Source organism: Anopheles marshallii, chromosome X (assembly GCF_943734725.1).
Source record: "Anopheles marshallii chromosome X, idAnoMarsDA_429_01, whole genome shotgun sequence".
NCBI lineage: Eukaryota > Metazoa > Arthropoda > Insecta > Diptera > Culicidae > Anopheles > Anopheles marshallii.
This window is the reverse complement of record NC_071325.1, coordinates 10,901,649-10,914,226: the sequence shown is the minus strand read 5'-3', so window position 1 is coordinate 10,914,226 and position 12,578 is coordinate 10,901,649. Positions and strand designations below refer to the sequence as shown.

At 43.9% G+C, this 12,578-nt stretch overlaps 2 protein-coding genes across 2 annotated transcripts; one reads left to right on the top strand and one right to left on the bottom strand.

The window, feature by feature from the left end:
• Positions 1–2,375: 2,375 nt before the first annotated feature.
• Positions 2,376–6,842, bottom strand: LOC128709556 (integrator complex subunit 6). The gene has a single exon (XM_053804566.1). The coding sequence runs from the start codon at positions 6,840–6,842 to the stop codon at positions 2,376–2,378; it is 4,467 nt and encodes a 1,488-aa protein (XP_053660541.1).
• Positions 6,843–10,560: 3,718 nt separating this feature from the next.
• Positions 10,561–12,147, top strand: LOC128712186 (T-complex protein 11-like protein 2). The gene is made up of 2 exons (XM_053807085.1): positions 10,561–10,577; positions 10,671–12,147. The coding sequence occupies exons 1-2, from the start codon at positions 10,561–10,563 to the stop codon at positions 12,145–12,147; spliced, it is 1,494 nt and encodes a 497-aa protein (XP_053663060.1).
• The last annotated feature ends 431 nt before the right edge of the window (positions 12,148–12,578 follow it).

Sequence of the window (12,578 nt, the reverse complement as noted above, 5' to 3'; positions counted from 1 at the left end):
GAATCAACCAATCGGTTATTAAAGCTCTCAGCCAGCCGATGGACATCGATCCATCGTACTGCGAATGCTGAATAATGCAAGGTGAACTTCGACAAATGCTCGTAACGCAGAAATAGATGGCTTAGCAACCACCAGATACATGGAAGATGTATACATGTATGTTAAATTCAGTTTTGATAATGATACTGCACATACATATCACGAGGAGCAGTGCCTTTTTTTCAGGTATAGATATGCAACGCTCCGATTGTAGGACGCGGGAGCGTAATTTGACCACGTTAGCCAACATTGCAACAGTTTTCCTTTTCCACTAAAAGTGCCACAAAACACGCTCACCTTGATAACACTTTGACCACATGGGATGGTTCTGCTCGGATAGCCGAGTAATATGTAATGTGTGCACAGGAAGACCTTGTAACTAAGCGTGCAGAACTACTGGAGATGTACAGGATGCCTCAACGACCGTAATCTTGCCTGCCTACAAGTATTGCGTTCTTGACACATGCTTTACGATTTCACCAGCCCCAAGGTTAGACGGGGCATATGATACTGAAATTTTCACATCCACTAGACAGCCCAGCAGAATTTGTCGCCTTTTCTCACTTTTCTTCTCTCTCTCTCGCTCTATACATATATGTATGTACAAAATTTATTTGTTTCCCCCCTTCGCCCTTTCTATGGCTATGGTAGAAGCAACGCCTTCCGAGCGGGCCTATTTGACTGCACTGTTCGAGTTTTCGTTGTTGACTGATGGCTGTTTTTCACACATTTGGGCTGGAAAATGGGTACGCCATCAACCTTTTTTTTTCTCCCGATAAGCAACCAACCTACCCCATCGTGTATCCCGCTCTAGTGCATTGAACGCAAAGGTATGCTGTGTCTCTCGCCCGCTGGCTGATAACGAAACGGGCGCAGGCGCTACCAATTTTCTTCGCCTTTCGTATACGAACCCCGTTATGCTTCCGGGGAATAGACGCTAGAGGGAGCTAGCACTGAACAACTTCCCACAAAACTTTTCTCTACTATACGGCCACACTGGCAAAACGTATTAACACAGCCGATGCTCTATGGTAATTCCGGTCGGAATGACACACATCGAAGCTGTTCATTGTTAACATGTGATTCAATATAGGGTAAAATTACAGCCTATAATTTTATCTAAAAATGTTTCTTGTTTTTTATATAAAAAATATGTTTAATCTTAAACTAATTTACACTTTAGAACATAGTATAATGTTTTAACAATAACGATAAATGTTGCGATTATCTTGAACTTCTTCCATAAAATTTTCGAAAAAAAATTATGATTTAATATTACAGCTAATCATTGATCTTGCACATTGCTGCTAGTCATTAGATCTTTCGCTTCGCAAATTGGATCGGAACATCGGCTTATACCGAAATCACCTACAAGTATGTCCTGCTCAATTCTCCATCTCCAACACATCCAAACAACAACTTTACATACACACCAGCTAATGCGCTGGCGCAATATGAACCAAGTACTTGTCCAGATAATAAACTTCCGAAACGGAAACAGAATCCAAGAGATTTACACAGAAAAAAATCAAACTTTCTCCCCGAGTGTTGCAAGATTAGAGCCAATCCCCAGAACAACACAGGACTTCAAGCTGTTCAAAAATTTGATCAAAGCTACCTGCAAAAAGCTACCAATCAAACGAGAAACTTATTTTGTGTGCTGTAAGCCTCTAATCCGTATGAATTTATTAAAAGAATCTCAAGTATTTCGATACTCTTTTTTTCAACGATCCGATTGAAAGTATCCTAAGTATTCTTCAAACCAAAGGGAATAAAACAATGATTAGCGTATTGTGAAATAGATTAGTTTCTTGTCTATTTGTTATTTACGTATTCCTGCGGACCCTTAATACAGCTTAACAATCATCAGAATGTTAAAATAAAAAAAAAATATAATAATATAACTACACTTAACCAAAAGGACGTACTTAATTCGGAGGGTGTTTACCAAAAACTTAACATTTACACTATATTGCTTCATGATCGGTTCCATAATAACGCTAGTGGTCTGGAATTACAGATATAGGACTAACTACATCCATACTGCAAAGGAAAAGACATGACCGATATTGGTTACGAAATGAACTTGGATCATTAGAAGAGAAGAAAAAAACCCGAAGGTAAAAAATAACTCTGCGTGTACGGAATATTTTCAAACATAAGATGTATTACATTAAAATGAAATAGTACAATTTGCGTTACGGGATTTTTTCGCTATCGGGGGATCATTGACTAAAGACCAAGCGGTCCTATCCAGAATGACAAAACAAATTAAAAAAAGTAATATGGAAAAAAAAAGATTTCGATAAGAGGGTAAACGTCTGTCAGCACTAGTCCTACGTGTTTGGGTACGATACATGCACCACCTCGGCAAAGTGATGATTATTGTGACTAAAGTCGGTGGTCCCGTATGCGCTACCGATGCTGTTGTTGAGATACGCCGCACCTGGTGGGGTCGTACTGCGAAACGTCTCACTGCTGTAAACCGTCGCACCGGTATCGTTCACAAGGTACAGATTGTCCGGCGTCAGTGCGTTTTCCTGCTCGTCCTCCAGGCCATCGCTATTACCGTAGATGTAGAAGGAATTGGCACCATCGGGCTCCTGTTTCGACCGTGCCCGTTTTACACCCCCCGGTATCGACCGTCCAGTATGCTGCGCCCACCATTCCTGTATGCACTCAACCATCCGATGGCGCCGGAACCGACGCGCCTCATGCACGCACATATCCACGAAGTGTTTCTGCGTCATACGGCTACCCTGTATGAGTTCGAGGTGCTTCAGCAGCTCGGTGTAATCGCGCCCCGGTCGCCGTATGTCACGGAACACGATCGAACGCGTCTTCAGGTTCGTCTCCTCAATCTGTTCCAGCTCTTGTTCATCTTCGACGCATGAGTAAAGGGCAAAGTTGTAATCCCAATTGAGCGTTGGCTGTACCGCGTTGTCGCCACCATTCACGGCCGTCGATACGAGCCCGTTCGCCAGCACCATGACCGGTTCCGGTTCCGATGCAGAACCTCCCACCGGGCGTGCTGGTTTTGTGCCGTCCTGTGCCGCCGTACTGCTGTTGGTGTTGGTGGACCGTTCCATTGTATCGTCGTCGAAATTGCTATCCTTGTCGCGATCGTTGTCGCCACCGTTGTGACATGTTTTCAGGATGTTGGAAATTTTCATCACATCCGTCATGTCACCGCCGGCATCGATACCCCATTGTGAAACTGGCGGATGGCGTGGTGTTTGCCGTTGGTCAGCCGGTTGCTGTTGCTGTTTGGGCACCTTCATCACGTCCGTCATGCCGTTGTTCGTGTCGTGGCTCCACTGTGAAGCTAACGGATGGCGTGCTGTTGGACGCTGATCGTGCGATTGCAGCTGCTGTTGTTGCAGTGGTTTCCAAGGTGTTAAGGTATGCTCTTCTGCTAAAGACGGTTGTTGCTGAATATGTGTTTCACCTAAATTATGCTCTAAATCACGGACTTGTTCAGACTTTACAGGCTCCGTCGGTTGCATGGCTTGATGCGCGTGCTTTATCTCCGGACTTTGGCGAACTGCGTCCTGACCGCTTGGTTGCAACTCTGCCTCATAATCTACAGATATTGATTCGTCTCGATCACATTCCTCCGCTAACGTACTCGAGGGTAATACGGTATTTTCCGGTTGTATCCTTACTTTTGTACTTTGCTCTATTTCCTTTACATTTGTTTCTTCAGCCGTCTCGTGACTCGTTTCTACATATCCATCCACCTTCGCGCCTTCCTGTCGCTGTGGAACATTCAACGACAATTGCTCTTCTGTTGTCAAACATTTCGGCACTGAAGCGGGACTTGTTCCCAATCCCAGTGGTTTAATATCTTCTGCTGTTTGATCAATGTGTTCTATTTTACATTCCTTTTGTTCAGTAAGCTCGATGAGCAGTTTACCACCAACACCACCGTCTGTTGGAACTAATCGAACCTTATTGGTATGTTCCACGGTTTGTTCTTCTGGCCGTACGTTAGACTCAACCTTCTCTATACTCTCCTGCTTTGCTGCATCTATAAGTTCCGCATCATAATCGCTTTGCTCTGATGCATTTCTTTCCGCAGTCTGCTGCAACGAGCCTTTCTTCACCGGGGTTTGCTGTCGTTGTTGTTGCTGAACACCGTCGTCTGACTCTATCACGCTCGTCTCCGGACGCACCGATGACATTAAATCTGCCTGTTCATGCGTTTGCTTTTTCGAAGGTGCTGAGGATAATGACGTTATCGTTTCATCTGACCGTTGCTGCTCTTTATCGTCGACGGATTGAGTATCATCGATTGCGGGGGAATCTGCAGAATGTATTACCTTCACTTCGCCTATCGTTACTGTTGCCGCATCCTCACAGGCAATTGTCATCAACTGCATACGGCATGGCATACTTGGGTTTTGTGTTACAGATCCACTGCCAAATCCAACGACGCCTACCTTTTCAGACTGCTTGCTCGGACTGCTCGCGGTGCTCGATTCTGCAGATGAACGTGTAATTTCCGATGAACTTCCAGAACCTACTATATCCAGAAGATTTTCTCGCATGGGCAAACTTTGCAGCGTGCTGAGGCCATTCGCTTCAGTCGATTCCTCCGGTACATCTAGAGCCATAACCAAACATCCTTCGGTATCTTCCTCGATGTCGCTACCACTGCTAAACTCGGAACTATTTTCATCGTCAGTTAGCAGTTCATTCATATTTACATCATCTCCGCTCAGCGAACCGGACGAACTGCTGGCCATATCCATTGCTGACCGTTTGAACACATAATCCTTACGTATTGGGCCAGCCTTCCGTTTCCGGCTCATGCGCGTCACCGTGTTCTGCTCGATGCTCTTCTTCATGTGGCTGGTCGGATGCGGTCCGGGCAAACCGCTCGCCTTCATCGGTGCTAAATCGTTTAGATCCGCCTCGTCCACCATGACCATGTTCTTATCCTTCTTGTACGGATTACCAAACATGTGCTGCCTGACATTCGTCGGTTCGAGTTCGCGCAGTGGCGTTTCTTTGTTCTTCAAATACTCCTGATAGTTGCCCATATCCGAGATCGGCAAACAATGGCCGGAATCTTTCGTGAACACGTTGATCCCGCTCGTCGGTAGATGGAAAAAGTTTTCCCTCATCCGTGCTATTTCATCAATCAGGTCCCGGCGCGGAATGTCGTACGGATTGCGGTAATTTTTCGTCGCCGCCGTCTGTATGATGGACGGTACGACGATCGTGTAGCTGTCAAAGTTTGCAATCTCCATGTGCATTTTGGTGAACGTATCTTTCAGCATTGGGTGCGTGACGATGTCGCGCTTCATCTGCTGGTTGCCGCACAGTTTTGCCGTCTCCAACTGATGGTATGCTGGTTTCGGTTGCTTCAGCTGCTTCAACACCCGCAGGCAGAGATTTTCTTGGTCTAGCTTGGCCGTATTTTTCATTTGCTTCAGGTAGTTGGCGACCGCCGGACAGAGGTAACTGTCCAAATTTTCTGGCAATATGTACTGCACCAACTGGTAGGGCACGTTCGGTGTGGTGGCGAGTGCACGGCGCAAAAATGGACAATAGTATTGCGGGATCGTTTTGACATAGTTGGTAAATTTGTACACCCAATCGTTTGGCGGATTTAGATTAAATTTGTGAAACAAATCATTGATCAACGGCAGCAGCATTTGGTAGTTGTACGGCAGTACGTACAGATGCACGATCGGTACGGTACTGTTTGGTTTCAAATATCCAAACGGCATCTCACCCTGCATCCCGGTCGACACAATCAATGGCCATACCTTGTTCGATTCCTTCTTGGACAAAATCTGCAGCGTTAACGGACAAGCCTCCAGCTCATACTTGTCGATCGGAAAATTCCGAAGTACCTGAGGTTCATCGCAGCTGGGCGAAATTATCTTTATCTTCGGATGTGCATCGCGCGGAGGCAGATTCGTTAGCTTCGGATCCGGCCAATACGGTTCCGGGATTGGCCAGTACCCCACCGGGAACGTTTTCTGTGATGGGTGCTGCTTCGGTACATAGATCATACGCTTAGTCGATTGAAACTGTAAATCGGTAGTACTGCTGTCGCCGTTGTTAGAAATCAGCTGATCAAAATGTATCACCACGCCGGGTTGAACTTTCTGTACTAAACTTTCGATACACTGGTTCAATACGTAGTGCGACTTTATTTTATATGACCGACCGCCCGTCACTTCGCACATTTTCTCGATCATTGAATCGTCGTGCGGTACTTTACCGTCCACACGTTCTTCCACCCGATTACCCGGCATACGCAGCACGAGTGAGAACAGCCGTTGATCCCAACGAAACGGTTCCTTCGTTAGCTTCGTACCCGGCATCTGGGCGTGTAGTGGAAGTATAATCTCTTGGTGTACTCCGTTACGGAACGCATATTTCCCACCATCCGTTAGCACGATGATTACGGACGGTTCCAGATAGAACGGACATCGACCCTGTCCGTAAGTATCAATGCCAGATTGCATGCGGTTCAGGTTTAGCAGATCAAACGCGTTCTTCAACGCTTCGCCCATTGACGTGAGTCCGTTGCTCTGTAAATTCTTCAGCTCGTTCATGAATGTGGCGTGATTTTCCTTCCAGCCCGCCTTTACGTTGTTGGGTGGATCTTCGAACGTTAGCAGCATATACCGATCCCCCATACAATCCTGCGACCGTTGACGAAACTTGAGGAACGTTTCGACGGCACCTTTTGCGATGTCTAGGTAGGTCTTCTGCACACCGTTGACCAGTGCGCGCTGGCACATGGAGGCGGAGGTGTCGACCAGGAACACGATTATCGTCATGTTTAGCTTTCTGCACGCACGCTATCCAGCAGTTGTATTTAGCTAATAACTTGATAATGGATCAACCCGGACGACATGCCGCTACATTAAAACCGATACGCCACGGGAATCGCTGTTCGGAACCTAGCTCTTTGTAGGTTTGTGTGTCGATGTGTGTTTGTGTATATACGGTGGAAAAGAGAGAAGAATGATAAGTTTAGTTTTATTATTACACAATTTCTAAACAAGCGCGCCGAAAGCTCTAACAATCTGCAAAACATACCGTTTGTAAGTTCCGTTGTTTTTCTTGTTCCAGAGATATCGGCTTTTGTAGCACCATGCGGTATATAAACTCCTTTCTAAAAGTGTCGTTGAGCAGGCTGAGCGGAGAATTGATTGTGTTGATTGTTGATTCGTTTGAGGATTAGCAAAATGTGCATCTCTAATGTGAAAAGAGGGAAAATCCAGAAATGATTTACGTTCAAGTTGTTTCTATTAGATCAGTTACATTCAATAGTTGGATGATCCTGGAGAATTATGGGATAAAGTCTTTCACCTTCAATAATTAGTGTTCGAATCAAGAAAAAATGATTACCGTTAAATCAACTGCATTCAAACTTGACTGGAATATCCCTCACATCACCTCTGGAACTCTGATGTAGTTGAAATTGCAACTTAACATACAAATATTAACATATCACTACATCATACATCACAACTTGTTGAAGCCTCATTGAAGATACCGAGAGGCTCAAACGCCCTACCGAATCATCACTCTGCTATTCGCAATAAACAGTAACGATCGTTTCACAGAAAACCCATTCCCTCACGTTCATTGGCACAAACACCAACGCGATTGGTCAATAATTGCATGAAACCAACCAAGCAGATGGGATATGTTTCACAACGGCGGCTATTATTCCCTTACTGGTGAAACTGCAACATTCGTAGAGTGCGCAAAACCGCACCGCTCCGTATATCAAGCAATTTCTTCATCGCTCACTGTAAATGTGTCTGTGGGTGTTTGTGTACGTGAACAGCAACATCTGTACAGGAGCGTATGTATGCGTGCACGGGCCTGATTTAAAGGTGAGAACAAATATTGCCTTCCTCTCGTGACACTGTTCTGGAGGATTTGGTCGCAACATTTTTACCACAATGAAAACTTTTTCCCATTTGCTTAAGTTAACCTTTTATGAATTAAACATTGCCAGAAAATATATGCAGTTTGATAATCAGCACAATAACTCTTGGCAGCTTATAAACTTACCCTATTTTCCTCAGCCATATTATTGTGTGCGATGTTCGCGACTCATTGCTCTTCCACCAGCTTTTAACACGCCAAAGTTACGCGTTTCTCATAGTACGTGTCAAAATGATGCCCGGTCAACTGCTCGAATCAATTTACTGACGGGCTGCAAAAGCCCCCTTCCCCCTCCACTCACAAAGTGCTCGACTTAGAAGCGATTTCACATGAAAAGGAAATGTTTTAAAAAGCAGACATTATTAAGCGGTTGTTAAGAGCGCGTGCGGGAGAATGACGTTATTAAGCAAACGTCATCAGATTGTGCGGGAGAATCATCTGTTCGACTGGGTATTGGTTATCTCATTTTCGATCTCATTCTAGCTAAATTGGAAACCTGTATTGTTTGAACTTAAAGAGTTGAATGAAAATATTCTTGCATCGCTTTTTCGATCTGGATCTGGATCTGGATTAAACATTAAATTATGTGTACTCGGTTATATACCAAACTACGAAAAGTACACAAAAGTATTACCTTTTGCACATATGCATCAAAAATCAACCGAACTTCGAGCGCTGGACAAGTAGACAGACCAGACGGATTCGATTCCGAATGAACCTAACTGCCTGTGTCTCCTTCTAACCGATATACCTTGATTGTTCATGCTTCCTTGGCTTCCATATTTCCAGAAACACGGTGTGACGCCATTAATGATCTTCTATAGCTCCGTTCGCTCCTTAGGGAACTCGCTCGCCAAGTGAGGTGAGTATGACGGTGAGGTGAGCTTACGAGAATGAGAGAGTGAGATTTCAAACATGTGTGCGTGTGAAATGTCCAACACACGATGTCTCTGGTTTCGGAGAGTCCGCCATTAAATTGAATAATACCTGAAACGCTTTTGTACTTGCGATGTCCGCTTGATGTGTCTAATTCCTTTCTAAACGGGGATGAATGTTGTCTTCAGGTGGATTAAATTTGCCACAACTCCAATACATTCCAATTCTTTTAACTTCAAGACAACAAGTTTCTATAACCGTAAATGAAATAATCATCTTTCGGTTTAATCTTTCATTCGTGGACTTGTAACGTATTGTAGACACCCTTTTTACAGTTTTATAATGTAAAATTTTGGTTTAGTTTTGTACGAAACAAATTTCTATAATTTTCTTTCTACATATTTCTAATAAAATAAAAATATTAATTTCATCACACCTTCACTTGCATTTGACTCTAACTATCTCGGTTTTTCATCCACCAGATGTCAAAACTTTTGTTTCCGGAGAACCCGCGTTTTTGTCCCACTGTGTTTTCCTATATAAGCAGGGACGGAGCCATTGAAAGTGTTAGTTTCAAACAATCGCTTGAACAAAAAAGACTTGTGGCGTAGTGTGTACGTGTGGGTTCAACCAAGTGTTTAGCAGGTAAGAAAGTAATCTGATGAGCCTTTGTTTGGCACAAAAAGACATAGCGTACTCGGGAGTGAATTTACCAATGGTGTTCGAACTTGTTGTTTTAGATGCTAACCAAGCTAAAAATTTCACTTTTTCGTCCAGTGCTAATGAGTTGTTCATGTTTTCTGTACTGTGCACTGTCGCCCTTCGAAGTTAGTGCCTCTCTTACTTGTTTGTTTTCGTGTTGCGCAGCTAAATACGCATTATTTCAAATGCATCTCTTGTGCTGCTGGACACGCACGTCAATATTTGAAAATAGTCGAAAATCCATTTTTTAATTACTTCCAAAGACCGTTTAACATCTTTGGTGTTGTTCGATAATCTTTAATTCGTACCTTTTTCTGCTGTTCCTCAGCGGAAACATCCAACAGTGTTTGATTTTGCTTCCTTATATTCCTTTTATGGAAATAAGTCAAGTACGGGGTAGCTATAGGAGTTATTCCATTGTCTCAACTCGTTCCCACAAATGTCTACGCGACTGAACATGATTACTTGGTAGCGTCATTTCGGTACAACAAGTATCAAATATTTCCCAATAAATATTATAAGTTTACGTTACGGTTTCCAAGCACAGATTGGCGAAAATATTTTTCCCACCAGAGGGTTCCACACAATGTAACATTTAAAAATAAACCACTTTCGATGTTGTAATCTCGAACGGTCTCATAATTGCAACACCCCTACCGAAAAAAGCAAAGCAATCGAAGTAGGCGCGCTTACTGCTGTAACGGATCGTTGCAGGCACAGTTAAAGTTTCTGTGGACGAACTCGAATAGGGAGCTTGTGAGTTATATAATGGAAAAATAAATGCAGTTTTGGTGTTTTCGACATCCTTACATGTTGCGTGGCTTACTTACATATTGATGAAGTTTTGATACTGCGATAACAGGGAAATTCAAATGTCTGCTCCAAACCGCAATCGTTTGTTTTATTGTAACAATTACAACAGTCCTATAAGGATAATATAACATATTTTCTTTATATGTTTCTCAGAATACACCATCTTCAAACGCTCAGAAGAAGACCGTTTACCTGGAAGACAAAATGCCTGATAACACGGGGTAAGTGATAATTGTCTTTGGATACGTTTGAATGTAGAGCAATATGCGAAAATGGCCACAATAGTAATGCTAAAATGTTCTAACTTCATTTAGACGCGATGCTCGCATGAAGAAGGAGGAACTTCCTACCGAGCAGGACAACAGGAAACAGATCATGGACATGTTGACCAAACTAATGAAAGCCACCAGCCTCAACGATAACAACGCGCAGGTGATTGGTTTCTTGATGCCCGCCACGGATAACGAACCGGAAAAGTTTGTTGAGCTGTCTGACTTGGAATGTTCGCTCGAAGACATGGCACTGGTGCATGAAATTGCCATCAACGACAAGTTTAAATTGAAGCCACCACAACCGAACACGCTGCTCTCCACGGTACAGACAACGATGCGCGATGCGTACTGGAATATGTTGCGTGCAGAGCTAACGCAGAGTCCACCGTGCTACACGATGGTGATCCAGCTACTACTGGATATAAAAGAAGCATTTAAAGCGTTGCTGACCGGCAACAATGATCGTGCTCTGCATGCCATTCTGAACGTGCTGAATGAGGACAATATTCGCCAGCTAGCCGATGAGCACGGCAGTGCCTTGCTGAAGCACAACGCAGAGTTCATCATCAAAATCATGGGCATGGCTTGCTGTCCAGCGCGTGACGCCGAGGTTGCAGCATTGAAGCGCAAAACAGATCCGTTCACACAGCTGCGCGGTATTATGGAAGTGCTGGATAATATGAAGCTTGATATGGCCAACTTTGTGCTGGCCAACACTCGGGCCCAGTTCGTGCGCTACTCAGTCGAGTACGAGCGCAAGAAATTTGGCGAATTGCAGTCCATCTGCAATAACCACTTCCCCGACACTATGGCCTGGTTGAAGCGTAATAAACCATCAAAAGTGGACAAACCATCAGTCGAAGGTGAGGAAGCGGCTGGTGGTCCATCCTTCCGGCAGGAAGCTCGCACGATTCAGCTGAACGATGTTCAGATGCCGGATTACTATATTCTTGCGTACCAGGAGTATCTTCAGCCGGACACAACGTACCCAATTCCAGAGCTGCTGAAGCTGGACCATGAGCGCATGGTGCAGCTGAAGGAGCGGGCTTTGCGCATATGTACATGCGCCACCGTAATACAGCTAACATATACGTTTTTTTGGAAGCCAGTCGACTTTCCGAAACGCCAAGATTTGGCTGCCAAGCTGGCCATCATCAGCATGGACTATCCTGCAAAGACCGACCTGAAGGATTTGCTGGAACACCTATGGCTGCAGGTGCGGATTAGCATTTTCAACCAGTGGGAAAAATCGCAGATCAATGCCGCGATGGGCGCGCTGCAGCTAAACATTCTATCCATCAACAGCACGATGCCGGTGTACAGCATCATTTGGCGTAAGCTGATGGTATATATGAAGGCGTTGATAATGAACGAAAAGGAGGAGAACGTGGCTTTCCCTGACCCTTTCCTCGACTATCGTTCGGAGACGGTACAGATTGCAGGACTTTTCAAACGGATCGTTGCGCATAACTTTGAGGTGTATGGCAACTTTTACCAAAAGTCTATGCAGGAATGTTAACTATTTAATTACTTTATTTTTTCCCATCCCAAATAATTATTCTTGAATGATTTGGAGATTGAAGATTACTTTACTAACACGTTAACAACACGTTACCGTAAGAATACGACCAACAACAAAGGAAACGAAGAATTTGCAGGCAAACTGTACGAGGAAATGAATATGTTTGCCTCTTTAGATTATTTTCTCTCTCTCTCTTAGTATTGATTTCAATAAACATATATATATCATTGCAGTGTATTAGTCGCACTGCCGGTTTGTTAACACCCGTTTCCTTGTAAGTATTATTAATTATTTGAAGATAAACTTCGGCAAGATGTGATGTAATGTATCTTAACACGGAAGAAGAGCTGATGTGATGATGCCTATATATGAATTAAATAAACGATGCGTTTAACATTGAAATACGGAAATTGTTTCTTTCTTTTAAC